The 16,903-nt window shown below is 35.7% G+C and overlaps 1 protein-coding gene across 1 annotated transcript in view; it reads right to left on the bottom strand.

Annotated features, from left to right (window-relative positions):
• Nucleotides 1–16,903, bottom strand: part of STX18 (syntaxin 18) — a 68,785-nt gene that overhangs the window by 16,505 nt on the left and 35,377 nt on the right. The window contains exons 2-5 of the mRNA XM_065837881.2: nt 15,369–15,436; nt 4,543–4,658; nt 3,536–3,613; nt 3,368–3,434 (exon numbers count right to left, since the gene is read on the bottom strand). Coding sequence (XP_065693953.1) covers nt 3,368–3,434; nt 3,536–3,613; nt 4,543–4,658; nt 15,369–15,436 — 329 coding nt within the window. The remainder of the gene's footprint in view (nt 1–3,367; nt 3,435–3,535; nt 3,614–4,542; nt 4,659–15,368; nt 15,437–16,903) is intronic.

Here is a 16,903-nt window from a genome sequence, read left to right as displayed (position 1 = left end):
TTTTCTTTCAAGTAATAATTACAATTTTATATTGTGAATTATCATAAAGGAAAAGTAAGAACATGAAACAGAATTAGCTTTTTCCTGAAACAAATATTTTTATTCAACTTGCTTTAAATAACAGTTTAACCAGGATGAAAGTGATCCTTACCTTGTCTGCCAAAAGCAACAAAAGACCACTTAGAAGCAAGGCGAAGAAAACCCGTATGGAGTGGAGAGTTCTATACTACATCTATGTCCCTGCTATGTCCGTTTAATACAAAGGCAATGCAAAAAACAAGAAGTGTATTCAGTGATCATAGAGGGTGTTTCAAAAAGATGGATGCAATTTGATGACATCCCTCAGAAGAAATTTGGTCCACATTTTGAAACACCCCATATATTGCGTACTTGTCAAGTACGTTTCACTATGGCACCAAAACCAAATTTTAAAATTAGTGGCAACACATTTTTTCCAGTAAAATTCTGCGGTTTATTCTAACTAGAAGGATTTCTGCAACTGCTACATAGCAGACAGTTGAAGGTTCAGCAATTATGCTGTTAAGAGACCCTAAAGAATAAAAAAACCCAAGAGCAACAGGTTGAATCACCTGCTGTGGCACCTTCATCCCTCCCTCCCCTCCCAAATACGATCAACAGTTAATCTCATTACAATCTGCAATCTTCCCCTGCTGCTTAACAGAAGGTGTTGCATTGTATGTTCCTTTCCTTTTTTCTATTCTGTCTCAATTCTAACCCACAATTAGAAAATTCTAAGAAAAACTGATTATAATGCATTAGCCATCATTGAGTGACTATATTATTTAAACAAGAAAAAACAGTAACAGGGAACTTTTCTTAGTTCTAAAAATTCTGCAAGTACTTGGCTTTTGGTAATTTTACAAGAACAAACTCCTCTCATCTCCTCCCTCTCAAGTCCCAAATTTGCTTAATATTGAGGAAAAAAAAGACTCTGACACTAATAAAATACCAATTCTCCAGCTTGATTTGAATAACTGCATACATAATTCACAAGATATTCTAATGGAAAAATAAGTTTAAAAATGAAATTAAATATAATTTTGAATACCAATAAACATGAACACTGAAAATCACAACTATGTGTCTTTACAGAATGAGCTGCTTGTGTTTTTATCTATCAACTTCTAATTTCGGGAACTAGTCATATGTAATTGGCATAACTTTTGAATGAAAAAATTATGAGCTAATACATAACGGCAACTTATGTAAGAAAATTATAACACTCAGGCAATTTGTTGAAGAGCTTAGGATGTTTATCAATATAAAAGGAAACATGATGAAGTGTAATTCTACTGTAAACCCTTCAGTATTGTCTGATACACACATATTTTATGTTGACTAAATTGCAGGAAAGATCAGCGCTAAGATTAATTTACTTTTAAAGAAATGTATTCCTTTATTGTGCGTTGCCCTTACTTTGCACAGTATGCTAATGTACAAAGACTTTAAAAATGAAAAAATGCCTGGGATGCACTATTTAAAGCACGCATAGTTCTTTTAAGTGATGGAACGGGTTCTTATCACATCTACTGAAATTCTTAGGGAAATTACAAAGTCAAATAGTTAAAGGTATACAAAAAAAGCCAATTTTTCTTCAAGTCATCATAACAATTGGTTTATGCTCTCTGATTTATTTAAATTGAATTTTATCTTAAATGACAATTTAGCCATTGCATCACGTCTACAATGCACGCAGGCTCTACCTGGTCAACATTTGTTTTATACCACAGTTTTTACATCTGTAACTAGAGGCAGAAAGGCATCCTCCACTATCACATACCAGGACTGCATCTCCTAGGTTATTTTTAAATGCCTTATACTCTTTAACTAAGTGGTATTCTAACTTCTGAGATAGCTTTTTCATTGCTCCATGTTTAGCATCCATCAAATTGAGTTATTTTCTTTGTTTAGTCCTCTAAGAAATCTCGAACCTGGGATTTGACATGGAAACAGTTATATTAGAGTACAACAAACAGAAGTGCTGTTATTTGCGAGCTAATTTTGTAACTGCAGGGACCATGCTGTCTGTCTTTGCAGTTCTTTAATGTGAAAAATATTTATAAGATTGCCTATTTTTTACAAACTAAACATATCACATGTTTATGTTTTCTGAAAAGTTGCAGGAGTTACAAAAATATCAATACCTTATTTTTCTCTCATTACTTCTGAACCAACTTCAGAAGTGGTTTGGGTATTTTGTTTACTTGGTTTCTACTTGTGCTACTATTTGTGCCTCAGGTGGGTATATCTGAGTGAATTCAGTTGTGCTTGATCATGCTGAATCACTCTGAATAAAAAGTACTTATGGACTTTTGAAAACATGTCTCTAGTTTCAATGTAAACAGCTGATCGAGCCAAACACCAAACTGATAAAGCAACATCAAATCTTGGAAAAAACACTCAATTTATGTATTGATGTGCATGTTCTAGAATTTGTTATTTTAAAATTAAGATGTACATAACAGAACTTAAGGTTAGAATTCAAATAATGGAGATTGAGAAGACTTGGAGAGCCTTTCAGGTACTAAATAAATTGCAAATGTGTTTATTCTCCCTGTCATTCTTACACCTGGGAGTGTGCAGAAAAAGAAACTGAAAAAGTAAGGTTTTTTTAATACTTAACTGGGAAAAAAACAAAAACACAAAACAGACCAAAAAGCCTGCAAGCACATCATCTTTAACTTCTCCTAGACATTTTCACCTCTATGTTAGCAGCCTGAATGTCTGCCACGACAGGAAGCAGAAAGTCTTTTGTTTCAATTCAATGTTACATGCAAGATTTTTATTTTAATCATGTTTCTACTTGCCATGAAGACACGCCATATCAAGTAGCATTTATTCACAACAAAATCACTTGCTTTATCAGAAAGCTTGTGTCTTAAATATGTGTGTTTTTTTCTTTTACATATACATATGTAAAAGAAAAAAGGAGAACTAGAAAGAGAAATGGACAACTCTTGTACCTAAACAAGACAGTATCCTAAATGGTATCTTTGAGACATATTATCAACGTGCAGGATTTCATTCAAAATTATTTTATGCAGAATATTACTTAATGGGACACACAAAAATATTTTTTTTTTTTGCACTTGTAGAAGTCCAATACATCTATTAACCCACATTTTACCAGTTTGGTGCTTTAATCATTTGCATAAATGTAAAGTACGACACGGTATTGGCACTCTGCCATCTATAAACTTATCATTCCAGCAGTGTGAAAGAGCCCTGGAATGCATCTGCTGACAGCAGAACTTCAAACAATCTCCTTAGAATCTAAACATGAATAGTTTTGTTCAATATCCTACAAACAAAAGGCACAGTTAAACTATTTTTTGACACTACTCACAGTCTCTTCTTATCTATCACTCGCTTAACTCGGATGGCTCTTTGCTCAGAATACAACTTACACACTCCTGTTCAAGACAGCAGTAAACAAAACTTGAGGTTAGAAGAGCATGATTTCTTTCTTGGAAAATACAATAGTTGATTTTTAATCATTCAAAATACTAAGTACTTTTTAAGTAATCTTCAATGAAGTCCAAGACAGCTGTTCTGTGCTCCTTCACCTGAGAAGACTGGACACCCTTGTGTGCTGAAATACAAAAGAAAGACGTAACACAGCCTTTTAAATTTTTACTGGATTACACAGAGTTTTCATTTTCAGTTGATACACAGTTATATAAAATGTTAATAGGCACTTGAATATGTTATATATTCATATTTATTTGAAACAGCTATATTTAAATATAGGTTCCATAAAACAGCAAATCACTACAACAAAGCAAAAGCTGAAAACAACTAGTGTCTTAAAATATTTATGTTATCGATTTGTTATATATGCCACTGAGTCATATTATGTCAATTAAATTTCTAAACAAGAATAGATGCCACCAAGCCAAGCCTGGCAAAACTGATCTAAGGACTTAACTTGCCTAAAATATTTGTCTAACATTTTAAATTCTCCAGTGTATACATCACATGGAAAACACACAGAGCAAGTCAACTTAAAAATGCCACAGCAGAAGTTCTCTCTACAACTTCCGTAAGACAGCATTGTAAAGGTATGATACCATACTCAAACTGTCAAAACCACTGTTACTTTACCAGTACTCTGTGAAAGTTATTGAATTAGCTCAAACTTGGAAATGTTATACTTGTAATACATTATGGGTGGACAGGCTAGAAAGAGACAGCCATTGAATTTACTAAGCTTTGGTTCAGGCCTCTGTGTCACAGTGCTAAATTACTATTCAAGTAGTAATTATTTAAGACCTTTTTTACACTTGCTAATTAGTGTATTTGAACACATAAATCAAATTCTATGCTCTGGCTTCTCCTTCCACGAACGTTAAAGAAAATAAAGTGCTAATCAGTCCATGGGATGACACAAACGCAAACAAAAGGCAATGAGACTTCACCAATCTCCCTCCAAAAGCATTTCAGGTTCACCATCCAATATTCAGCATTATATTGGCCCTTAACAATACGTAAGAAAAAACATTTAGGAGTTGCTCAGTTTACCTTCTGTCCTCAGCTGATGGATGGCATCGGCACATGTCCTCATGAATATCTGAGCGTCTTGATCTATCTGATCCCTCTCTGTATCTGTCATCCTCACATACTCAGACATAATATGGCTGAGAAACAAGACAAACAGTCACTTGTAGATATTATGTTGGGGATTTCTTAAGTATACGCTTTAGACCTTCTTCCCACTCATCATCTCCACAGAAGCTTTTCTGTGACATGATTTTCACAGAAAAAGTAAAAAGTGTAATAACCATCACTGATAAAAATGCCACTTCTATAAAGCTGAGAGGTTTTTAAAAACATTTTTCACTAGTAAAAGATGTAGAAAAAGCAATAAATCCCATCATCTTGTACATAATCAAATACTGAGCAGATAAGGAGCAAATACAACTGGAAAACATGTCGTTACCATCAGCACTTATTCCAGTGAAGTATATTTCAATTCTAAAAACATGAAAACAAGTCTGATAAAGAAATAGGTCAAATGTTGAAAGAAGTACAAGAAATTGGAACTTATTTTACTTAAATATCCTGAATACTGATTTTCATTTTTAAAGCAGTTATACTACGAAATCTGTGAATTCAAACCAGAGTAAAGAATATTGGAAAATAATGCACATTTTTAATATGAAATTGATTGTAAGGTTTATTAAAAACTGTTCCCATTGTTTATTTCTATTTTAGATAATACATTATGTATTTCATATAGTCCAATAGGATTCATATATCTTTTTGTTACTAAATTAATAAAAATGGAGGCCTGGCTGTAAAAGGTTAACACACTGTAGATAGGCACCAGAAAAGTATACTGGTATTTAACAGTGTTTCCACAGCCATAGACGATCAGATGATAAAACTTTACTACAGCATCTTATTCTGTGATCACCTAGGGTTTCCTGATGATGCACTCATCACAGCCTATTATATCTGCATTTAAAAACAGGAAAGAAAACCTTAACCCTTTCCCTCATTTTTACTTAAATTTTTATTCCTATGTGAAAATTTGCCCACTTGTTCAAGGTATGTATAATGCAACCATATTAATGAAGGAATACAAGTAAAGTTTTAAGTGTCCTCTAATGTCCCTGAGTATGATATAAAAATGTTGTCTTTCTTATCCCATGTGACTGGTTGCACATGAAAAAAACAGTACATGGTTCATCAGGCTTGAAAATTAATTTCTGCTTACTGTCCAGCTATTATACAAGCACAGATTAGCCAGCAAAGAGTAAGGCAAACTAAGTAGAAGTAATATTCTATATTTTACACTGTCATGTATCTGACATCTAAATATCAGGGCTTTTTTTCCCCACTTGTTAAATCAGTTACAATTTACAGAAAAGCAGCCAGCTATGGTGTTTCCATTTATATTTCACTAGCTGAGTTGCTCTCCTTTGATCAGGACAGACGGGTTTCATAAACTTGTGACAAAATCCGTATCACTACTGTAATCAGGGGTCTACGCCGTAAGTGCAATTTCCTCTCTCTGAGAAAGCAGCTTCTGAATGATGAGAGATTTGAAAGTGTCCGATTTTAGAGACATAGAATAGAAAAGCTTTCCACAGCTTAGTTAAGATGACATATTGATAGTTACATATGCAATATAAGATAACTCGCTGTGAAATGTATTAGGACAGACCCCTCCCTCACTCCCTTTGCACAGCTTATATAGTTAGGGCTTTTTATTACTACTCTGTGGCCCCAGTACATTCTCAGCAAACATAAAGCCAGAAAATCCATTCTTACATGCAGCTCTGCAGAGGCCCAAAAGAAAGGGACCATTAAGGTCATCCAGTATGGGAGAATGTATAACGTTGTTCAGTAAACCCTGTCTAGAGAATGACTTGAGCACATTAGGGTTTGCAGATTCAGACAGAAAATGAGGACGTAGGAACAGCTTCACGATGGTCCTTTGATGAAGCAAAAAAATCTTCACTGTTCTATTTCAGATTACAGTAATAAGTTCTGGCTGTTCTACTGCTGAACAGAGTATGAAGTTCTTGTCTTTATACATCTAGGTTCTTGTACCCTGCCCAGCTTTGTGGTATTTGCAGAGTTCTATACTTTCCACAGACTTTTTAACATTACAAGGTAAAATAAAGATTACAAAATGCAAACTAGAGTTTCTTTTAAATCACATTTAGAAATACATATGCAAAAATCTGCCTCGGGTATTCTTTATTTGTTACTAACACTGTAGCTAGTAGTAATACAGTGATATTCTGAGGATAATTGTAAGAGCTTGAACATTGTGAAACAACTAGTTTGGTTATTTTTCCTAGTTGCTAAAACAAAAGTATGGTAGACCAAATTCTTAAAAAGCAGTTTCACAGCCTCAAAGGTGGCAAAATGCAGCTTTATCCAGTAAAAAAGAAATAGAATACTTTTCCTTACATAACTGCTTGCAGCTTATATAGTGTCTGGTACCAGTGCTTTTTTGAACAAGAGCTGGTCAGGCCACTGGGAAGCAAGGACACCTAAACCCAGCCTCCTTGGGGAGGCAAGAACAGGTCACACAATCACATCCCATCCTGTCAAAACACATATGGCATTCACCACTATTAACAGGGTACTGAAGTCCCCATTGCACTCCCCAGTAAAGCTACACATGTAGATTATACTGAAAAATCCATCTGATCACCATCCTCTAGCCTTACTGTAAAAAGAAACAATCATTCAAAAACAAAATGCCAAGGAAAAGCAAACATACACACACACAAAACCCAGCTGAACAAAAAAATCCAGCTGTGTTCTGTATGTCAGAGATACAAATACTTGCTCAGAAGTGCAGTGGCAATACCACAGCAATGGGCTGATACACCATTAAATCAAGAGCAGTCAAATGAACCAGGTTTTTGAGAAGCAATCAGAAGAATTAGCCAAGACACGCACTGGCTAATGCATATAGATAAAGAAGGCAGGAAAGGGGAAAATAAATTCTTCTAGATTTTTATCCTAATCGATAGGAAAAACCTTCCTGAGAAACTTGGGCTGGAAGGTAACTTGGTTATTTGTGATTTTTAAGAATGGGAGTGAAGAGTAAGATAAAGACAGTGGCCATCAAGTAGGTAGACTTCAATAGTCTAGGAAGGTTAGTAGGTTAAATTGCACAGAAAACGGGAAACCTAAAAAGGAACAGAAAAGACTTCCTGTGAGTCTATGTGACTGTATAGAAATGTATGTATAGAAATGAGATTAGGATAGTTCGCAATTCTGCCCTTGATGAAAGGTAAGAACAGGCAATGCAGTAAAAGATCAACTCAGCTACTCCGCAAGCTCTTACTGAGAATATAGAAAGTGCAAATTAGGTTTGATTGCTACTGATGAGTCTAAAGGAACACAGCATGTAGGGACACGATCAGAAAAAAAGGTCGAGTGCAAAAAAAGGTCAAGTGCAGGATGAGACACAACTGACAAGAGATGCCAATGACAACAAGAGATTAGTCTGCAAGTATTAGTACAAGAAACCCCTAAAAAAGGAAATGCATCAAATGAAGAGATGTATCCTCAGCGCCAAGAACTAGGAGAGAATAAGAGAGTGCTAGGTTGATGAAAAGATGAAGTGTAGCAATTAACTTTAAAAAACAGTGTTAAGGGAAAAAAAAAAGCAGAGGACTCAGGCTAGGAAAATATAGAAGCAGTCAGTCATACAAGTTTTAAGCACTTAGGAAAGAACAAAAAGACAACCAGTAACCAAGATGTATCAAGGGTAAGTCATATGCAGTGTAATTTACTTCTGGGATGCAGTAACAGGTCTTACAGATGGACGAAAAGCAATCATGGCTATTTATCTTCTCTTTAGTGTGGCTTTTGTTACCATCTTGCACAACATTCTCATAAGCTACCAGGGCATATGGATATGAAACTGTTTGAAAAGCTGACCTTGGAGTAGTTCTACACCAAAACAGAGGGACACACCAAGTTGTGTTCCACAGGGGTTTGTCCTGCATCTGCTGCAGTTTAATACTTTCATTAACAACTCAGACAGCAGAACGGACTATATACTTATTAAATTTGCAGAGGCATAAAGCTAAGCAAATTAGAACTGTACCAAGAGAACAAGACTTCAATTCAAAACAATCCTGCCAACTTGGAGAAACGACATAAAGAATTTGAATAAGGAATGGACAGAGGCTCTTTGTTACAGCAGGAACAATTATCTGAACCCACAGAGAATGGGGAACAACTGATTAGGGAACAGTTCTTCAGAAAGTCATCTGGGATCATACTGGATCATAAACCAAACAAAACAACAACATGTTGTTGCATAAAAAGTCATCATTAAAATAGGATGCATAAATGCAGTATAATATTACAAACGAAAGGTAATCTCTCTGCTACCCTCAGTTTTGGGCAAGGCTTCAGCTGGAGTTCTGCTTCATTTTGACACTTAACTGCAACACCAAGTGGGGCGGTGTCCAAAGGTGAGGGAAACGTACAATCAAAGCTCAAAGAAAACATGTATGAAAACCCAAATATATTGTAATTGTTGATCCTTGAAGAGACTGAGAAGAAAGCCAAATATGTTAGTGAAAAAAAAAAAAAAAAAGTAGCATGGATAAGGAAACAGGAAAAAGCAGAGGGAGGATATGGAATCTCCACTGAAACACATATTTAAAAGCAAGCAAAACAGGGTGGTCGAATGACCCTGTCATTTCCATGATCCCATTTTGCTGGCAAAACACAAGGAATCAGAGCTGACGGAGGCGTTACACCAGCTTTTGGAATTAGTAACTCTTTCTGTGGGTGGATAAAATATTTTCTGCTTACTGATTCAATAAAGGCATCAAATCAAGCAGAAAAACTTGATTTTCCTCCAACAATGTATTACAAAAGAGAGAGAAGTAAGAAGCTAAAATAAAACAGTTCCAAAATACTGACACATTCTGTTTTAGTAGAAATATGCCCGATTTACAATGTGTAGATATTGCTTTACAAATATATACATAGAAGATCACACACGCATATGTAGGCATATGCGCATATGTACACGTATGTATAACCTTAGTTGTACATACACAAGACATTTTTAAACTTCTTCCCCTTGGGCATCCAGTATGTTTTACATTGTTTTATTTCTTATTCAACTACTAAACTTAAACATTACTTATTATGTTTTGTACATTTTAATTCACTGCTTTCTTTCCATCCAAAAGCTGTCTTGACATAAATCAAAGGAAAAACTTGTCTATTCAGTCGACAAAACATTCCACAACATATTTAAAACTTTTTTTAAAAAACAACCAACCAACCTCTGTGTGGAAGCTTCAGCTACTAGAACAGGCAGCAGAGACATAGCTGAATTAACATTTTCAGTTTTGTAAAATATTGCTGAGAAATCCCAGAATACTGCTACAAAGAATTACTATTTCTACAATAGAAACAGTACAGAATATAGTACAAACAAACAAAAAAAAAAGAAGATAAATAATTTAAAAGTAATTCCCTGGAGAATTGGCAAATACTATATACTCCTCAATGAAGAAAGTCCTTACAGATAATCTTCATGTTTCACTATCTTAGTATAACGAACAAAGAAAGCCCTGCTACTTGTAAAAACACAATTAAGTCAAGACAAGAAAGCAGTCTGGCACTGTGTGGGAGCCAGTAAGACTCTATTTTTGGAGTTCTTTAATGGCTACTTCTTTCGTTTTATTGGTTAATCCGATTGAACACTCTCCACAAAACACAGGGTAAGCATTCAGTGATTTTCTATTGGGTGGCAAACATGTAACTGATTTGTTGCTTTTGTTTGTTTGTTTCAGCTTTACCAGGGAGATAAATGCTTGGGCAAGAGACTTAATTACTGGGCACAAACATAATTTTTAAAGACAGAAAGATAATTTATGACAATTACAATTAATCTTCTTTTTAAAGGTTACTAAAGAGAGACTGCAGTTACCAACATCACAGGTGACAGCTCAGAAGCAGCTACTGTCAGCAGGAACAGGGATGGCACAACATCCCGTGATTTAGTTACACGTTTCTTATAAAATGCCCTGCCACTGAATGTGTTCACTGATCACGAGTACGATACCCAAAGGGTTTTGTTAGATTTGAAATATGTATATGAAGCCAATGAGAAAATGCTTCAAATGATTCATTACTTTTCTTCCAGATGAGGCTCTAACGTTATATAAAAGCAATAGCACATATGAAGTTATTGGTCCTTCCCTTAGGAGGTGTAGCCAATAATAACATGAGTCACTCCTACTCTTTGCTACTCATTCAGTGTTTTCATTAGTAACCATTTTTCCTATAACTGTGCGTTGTAGAGAAATCCCAAGTTTTCTAAATTATTGCCACAGATTTTAAGATTAATACAACCCCATTTTTAAGCCAAATGACAAGAAATAACCATGCATGGGGAGAGAAGTTTGAATGAGGAGCTTCTATATGCGTCTCTCTGTAAATCAGAGCCTTCCAACAGGCCAGCCTGAAGTTTCCTTCTACCATAAGCCACAGCTCAGGCTCCACTAAAACTCTCAGAAGTTCTATGCAGAGGAGGGAATCACAGCCGATGGGATAAGAAACAGGCAAGAGGTGAAAACAGAAAAGTTCCTTATCAGAAAAAGCTGAAAACCAAGATGTAAGGGAAAGCAGACGAATCCTGATAAACAGGAGAGAGGATAAAGCCACAACAGCTTCTAAGTTAGCAAGCCTAGGTCACTGCATCACTAGTTTCATGTGTTTCGCCATTTACATATTTTATAGCTAACAGTCAAATCAAGAAAAAAGAAAGTGAATAAGCAGTTACTAATTCTTGAGCTTTTTGGACTCAATTTAGGTATTTCAGTTAAATATTCGACGTTTGATAAAACAGATCAGGGCTTTAGTTTCAATTAACTCTTCTTCCCATTGTCTTCCTCATTGCTAAAAATCGTTCTCTAAAAATGTATTAAAGACATTCCCTCTGTAGCAGGATATTTTACGTATGCTAAAAATAAAAACTCTTTTAATAAAGGAGGCATGATCTGCAAAAGTAAGGTCAAAAAAGCAACCAAGAACCTGGATATAACACTTTAGGAAGAAGTTTTACAGCACATACAATAATTCAATTTCGTAAATCAAAAGCTGAATTTCACCAACACATTGTGCTATAGTTGAAAACTAAATAGGATTAACAAAAAATACGGTAGTCAAATTTCATTAACAAAATTAAACCTCCTACATAAATTCTATCACAGTCCTTTAGTATTAAATTGTTTAAAAAATTTCCCCATAGCTTAAGTATTGAAAAGCCGCTGTCTTGAATGAGTGAGGCATTTGCTAGGACTATGATCCTGGCAGCATGGATGCTACAGTCCACTTTGCATCCACAAAGCAGCATAAGCAACCTAGGATGGAATTTGACAGTACTATCTATATAAAGTTTGACTGTTAAGGACAGGATCAACTGCAATCACAGAAGAGATTTTGAGGATTATTTTATGGTTTCATAAAGGAAATTACACTTCTTTTTCCTCTCCTTAGTTAATACCTGAGGTGAGGTGAAAAATCACTGAGAATTATCATGATAAGTGGTTAAAAGAGAGTTTACAAAAAGAACATTAAAAACTGTTAGAAATCAAAATAACTTGGACAAACTTTTACTCCTCTTACCACTGCAATTTTATGCAGACTACAGTTAATAAAATACAAATAGTACCCAAAACTTAACCACTACTGACTGCTCTTGCTGCATTTAATTGCAGTTTCTCAGCTTCTGCATTCACAGTTTTCACACAGTAAACCCAGTTATTTCAGTATTAAATTGGTAGCTCCACCTAGTGTTGTTCAGGACCTATTCCAACACGAACTGAAAAGCAGAGAGCTAATCAGAGCATGTAGCTGTGTGCTACTTCTGCTTGGAAAAGCAGTTATACACCTTGCACAAAGAACTGACACCCACAACCCCAAAGGTGCTTCTTCACTGGTGCTGAATACGAATAACTCTCATGGCCTTACACTTCCAAAACATGCCAATTTTTTTCCTTTTTGTTCATTTTTGAAACATTTAAATACTGCTTTTAAAATCTCAGGGGGACAAAAAATGGTGCCTGATATCTTCTGGGACTTTATTTAGGGACACCTTTTGATACCATTGATTGTATAGTATTGCTATTGCTGCAATGGACCCTTTCAGGCCTAGAAGTTGTTTCTCAGAAAGCCTGTTCCTCCAGGATGGACAGAGCCTGAGGAGCAGCAGACAGCTCAGCTGTTTCTATTGTAATCTCCTGAGGGACAGATAGCTCTCTGGATAATGCTCCTATTGGTACCCACAGAGCCTTTTTGAGAAAGGTATTAAATTGACTTGGACGCCTATCTTCAACCCCAGATGACTTCAGACTGTATTTTTCTCTACCTTGATTGCAGCAACAGCCAGGTTGTAGCTGGTGCTGTGGCAGAAGCAGAATGCAGACAGGGCTGGCTCACCCCCTGCAATATTGTGGTTATGTTGAGGGGTTGCAGAAATACAACATAGAAAATGGTGAAGTTTCAGAAGATCCTTTAAAAGGGCAAGCTTACCTACACTGTTTCATTTGGATATACCCACTCCCCAAAAGACTCCAACCAACCAGGCTGTGTGCAACTCAGATGACCGAGAAAAAAAAGCACACATTTGCTTGTTTTAAGTGACACTTCCCCTGCCAAGAAAGGCATTGCCTCACTGATCCACTTTGTCACCTCAAGAACAACTTGCTGACACTCTCTTTAAAGTGCTTGCACCCTACAATCTGGAAACTGCACTTGGTAGGAATTCATTAGTTTCTCTGTAGAAGGTGCATGCCAGTTCTTTAAGGCATGTCAATTTGGAGGTGTTAATTCTGTATTGCATGTACAGTACATTCTTCCAACTTCACATCTGGTTGGAATGTTAAAAGTTTTGGTTTTGAACCACAAATCTCACGCAAAGTGGAGTCCCAGAAGCATGGAGAACATCTCTTCCTTATGCATAACCAGGGTGGCAGATGATTCTGATTTAAACAATGGTGTGACAAAGGCATTGCAATGTTGGTGAGTGTTTTTCCACAGACAAATGTATTTCCCCCAAACCCAGCACTGACTGTATGCTGCGATGCATTTTTTCATCTTAGCCATAGCCATAGACTGAGAAGGAAGGAAATTCATCAGCTGTTGTGGGGTCTGCTCTACAAAGACATGCAGAGGATACTTTATTTTTCAAATAAATATTTACGGCAGTCCTAAGTGTGTCACAAACCCATGTCTACAACACAAAATAAATCAGTGGTTAGCTCAACTGGAACTGTTTAACTGTGTTTTACAATGGCAAAGTCAGTTAAACAGCGATACCTATTTTCTATTTCTGGAATGAAATGTTGTGTAACATATAATACAACTGTTAATGAAACAAGAATTTCATAAAAAAAAAAGTTTTCCATTTCTCAAATGATATGATTATTCGTATTCAGTTCACCAAAATAGCAGTTGCAGTACCATTTAAATCTTAGGATAACTTGATTTAGTAATTCATTAAGAATGTTACAGCCACAGACCACAAGATACTCTTTTGCTTTTTTCTTACTAACAAATATCAACCCATAAACTTGTTTTTTATTCTTCTAAAAACTCTACTACTGAAGCTATCAGCAAGTAAGCAGGTACAGCAGTTCTGAATGTTCCCTAACAACTGAAAAGAATCTGAGGTTTCTCCATGCAAAAATAAATACCAGAACTGAAACCTAATGTTTTGGTCACAGAAAAGCTGCTGTCCCCTGCCACCATGTGCTCAATGGTGTCTTTCTCACTTGGGATTCTGAAGAGTTCACACCATTCTCCTCCAGCACCTGCCGATGCTACTGACCGTATCCTTCATGATAGTTTAGTGTCAGAGAGTGAATTGGACAACCTGGATCTCTAAATCTTGTCTGTCCTGACGTCTCCGAATCACTTCAGAAATCTACTCTGCAGGCAATGGACTTGGTTGTTCTGTTTCAGAGCTCAATCCTAAGAACCTGTCCTAGTTTTGCTAAAAACCAAGTTTCTCTTTTAGTGAATTTTGCCTGTCAGCTAAAGCCTTCATATTAGCTGCATTCTCCTAGAGAACCAGACACGTTTTGGTAAACCTAGCAATGGAATGCAAACTTATTGATAAGGACAGATTGACATCTCATGAGAGGGGCAACGAGAAACAAGTGACCAAGAAACTGACCAATGGTGTATAACATTCCATTCACGTGAATACTTCATATAAAAGTGGGAGATCACGAGGATCTCATTCTCTTTGCCCTTCTTTGTCCCTTCTGCTTATGGCCGACATTAGGAGAGGACCTCGTTATTTGTCCCTGCGAACTGAGGCCTAGTGAGAGACTGAATCCATCTCCGGTTGGCTACAGAGTCTAATCCAGGACTTTGGGTGCTGGCTCTGCAGTTGCTGAGACTTTCAAGATTGGTTTTGTATATTTTGTATTATTTTCTCTATTCTTATTAGTAGCATTAGTAAAACATTTTTAATTTTTCCAACTCTCTTCTCTCTGTCCTTCTTTCCCTCCCGATCGCCTGTCCTGAGTGGGAAGGGGGGAGAGGGAGGGGCAAAAAGGGGGAAGCGGTGGGGAGAGGAGGTTAACAATACATCTGCCAGGGTTTGATTGTCACTCCGCAATCTAAACCCTCGACAGAACCAAAAATCTCCTACAATTCTGAGTCTCATTTTCTTCTTGTGATAGCACTATTATTTGTCTTAAGTAACTTACAGTAAGCCAATAAACAAGGAACCTACATTTTTATTTTTAGTCATTATGCCTATAGATTTTTAGACAGTTCACTTTATAAAACCTGAAAATAAATTAATCTATTTAAACACAATGCACACTTACCTGTAAGCATTAATGTAATCCTTTCTGTGTTGCAGAAGAAAATCTTTCAGCTTTCCAATATGGGAAATCTAAATGAACAGAAATCATAATTGAATTTCAGTCAGTAGCTGATTACTTTAAATATAACAGTTCAGTATTTCACACTTCAAACATAAACTAGTAAAATTATTTATTCTGTAATTAAATAGAATAATACAATTTACTCTTTTATAGTAGAATTTTCACATTTTGCAAGCAGTCGATACCTAAAATCACCTAAAAAAAGATCTCTTTTATGAAAGCAGAACTCAGAGACTAGTAGTAAAACTACATCTTCTATCCAAAACCCACAAACTAAGTACTAAACATTACTAAACACTAAATATAACTACAATATTAAACATTGAAAATATCAAACATGAAAATATTGACACGAAACATTATCTAAACGAGCAATCGAGACCTTAATGTACATTTCAGAAAACATACTTTGTGGCTGAAGTGAAGTAGTATCCCCGTCATCTGACAATCATTAGTAAATCCTGCCAGAGGATACATCCCTATCAGATTTCTATTTCTGGATTTCCACTTCACCATGGTTACATCTTGTTATAAATCCACTTGATTTTCTTTATTAAAAGACTTGACAAAAATCCATTGAAAAGATGAAAAAACTGCCAAAAAATCTGAAAGAACTTTTACAAACTTTATTCTGATTTAAAAGATTTGGTGTAGCATAAGATACTGTCTATTTTGGAGATCAGAGCAACTACGGAAATCTAGTTTAATTGGTCATAGAAATGAGATGACCACCAATATGAATTCCTTCGTAGGTCTCGAAGGAGACATGATGGGGGGAGGGAGAGGGAGAAGAATTATATACATTACTGGTATATATTTTCAAGGAGGAGGCAGGGGGAACCATTCTAAAGCATATTATCAAATGTTCATTAATAATTCAGTGTAAAAAATTATGCAAGGAAATTTATAAAACAACAGCTGTTTCAGTTTACAAAGACAATAAGTGTAGTTTACTCATTTATCTGGGAAAAAAGCATCAGAAGCTGTTCAGGTCCTAAAATCCTATTTTCATGCAAATGTTCCTTGTAATTAAACAAACAAAAAAAAACCACAGAGAAAGAGCACAGAATAGTTTGGATAAATAGAAGATTAATTTCCCCAATTTTTTTTTTTTCAAAAGATCAGCAGTTCTTTGAAAAAAGAGGAAAAAAAAATTACTTGAGATCACAGTGATTTGTAAAACTAAAATTAAGTCTTTCCTTGTGGAAATAAATATGCATACACTCCTCTACTATTATTTGCTACATTTCTTTTTTACTACAACTCATCGTATTGGAAAAGAATTTTCCCAGTTTTCATGTTTAAAGTTTTCCATGTGTTTAACAGCACCAGAAATTTCACCCCATCCATAGCAAACTGAGTTCTGTTGGTACCTCTGGTAGATCTGAAGCTTCCTAAAGAGTGTTAGCCCCATCATAAGCAATAAGAAGGGAAATTCTGAAATCACTACAAGATCAATGAAGGACAAAGAACTC

This window comes from Patagioenas fasciata, chromosome 4 (assembly GCF_037038585.1).
Source record: "Patagioenas fasciata isolate bPatFas1 chromosome 4, bPatFas1.hap1, whole genome shotgun sequence".
Taxonomy (NCBI): domain Eukaryota; kingdom Metazoa; phylum Chordata; class Aves; order Columbiformes; family Columbidae; genus Patagioenas; species Patagioenas fasciata.
The sequence above is the reverse complement of the archived record's forward strand: the minus strand, read 5'-3'. Positions and strand labels throughout refer to the sequence as shown.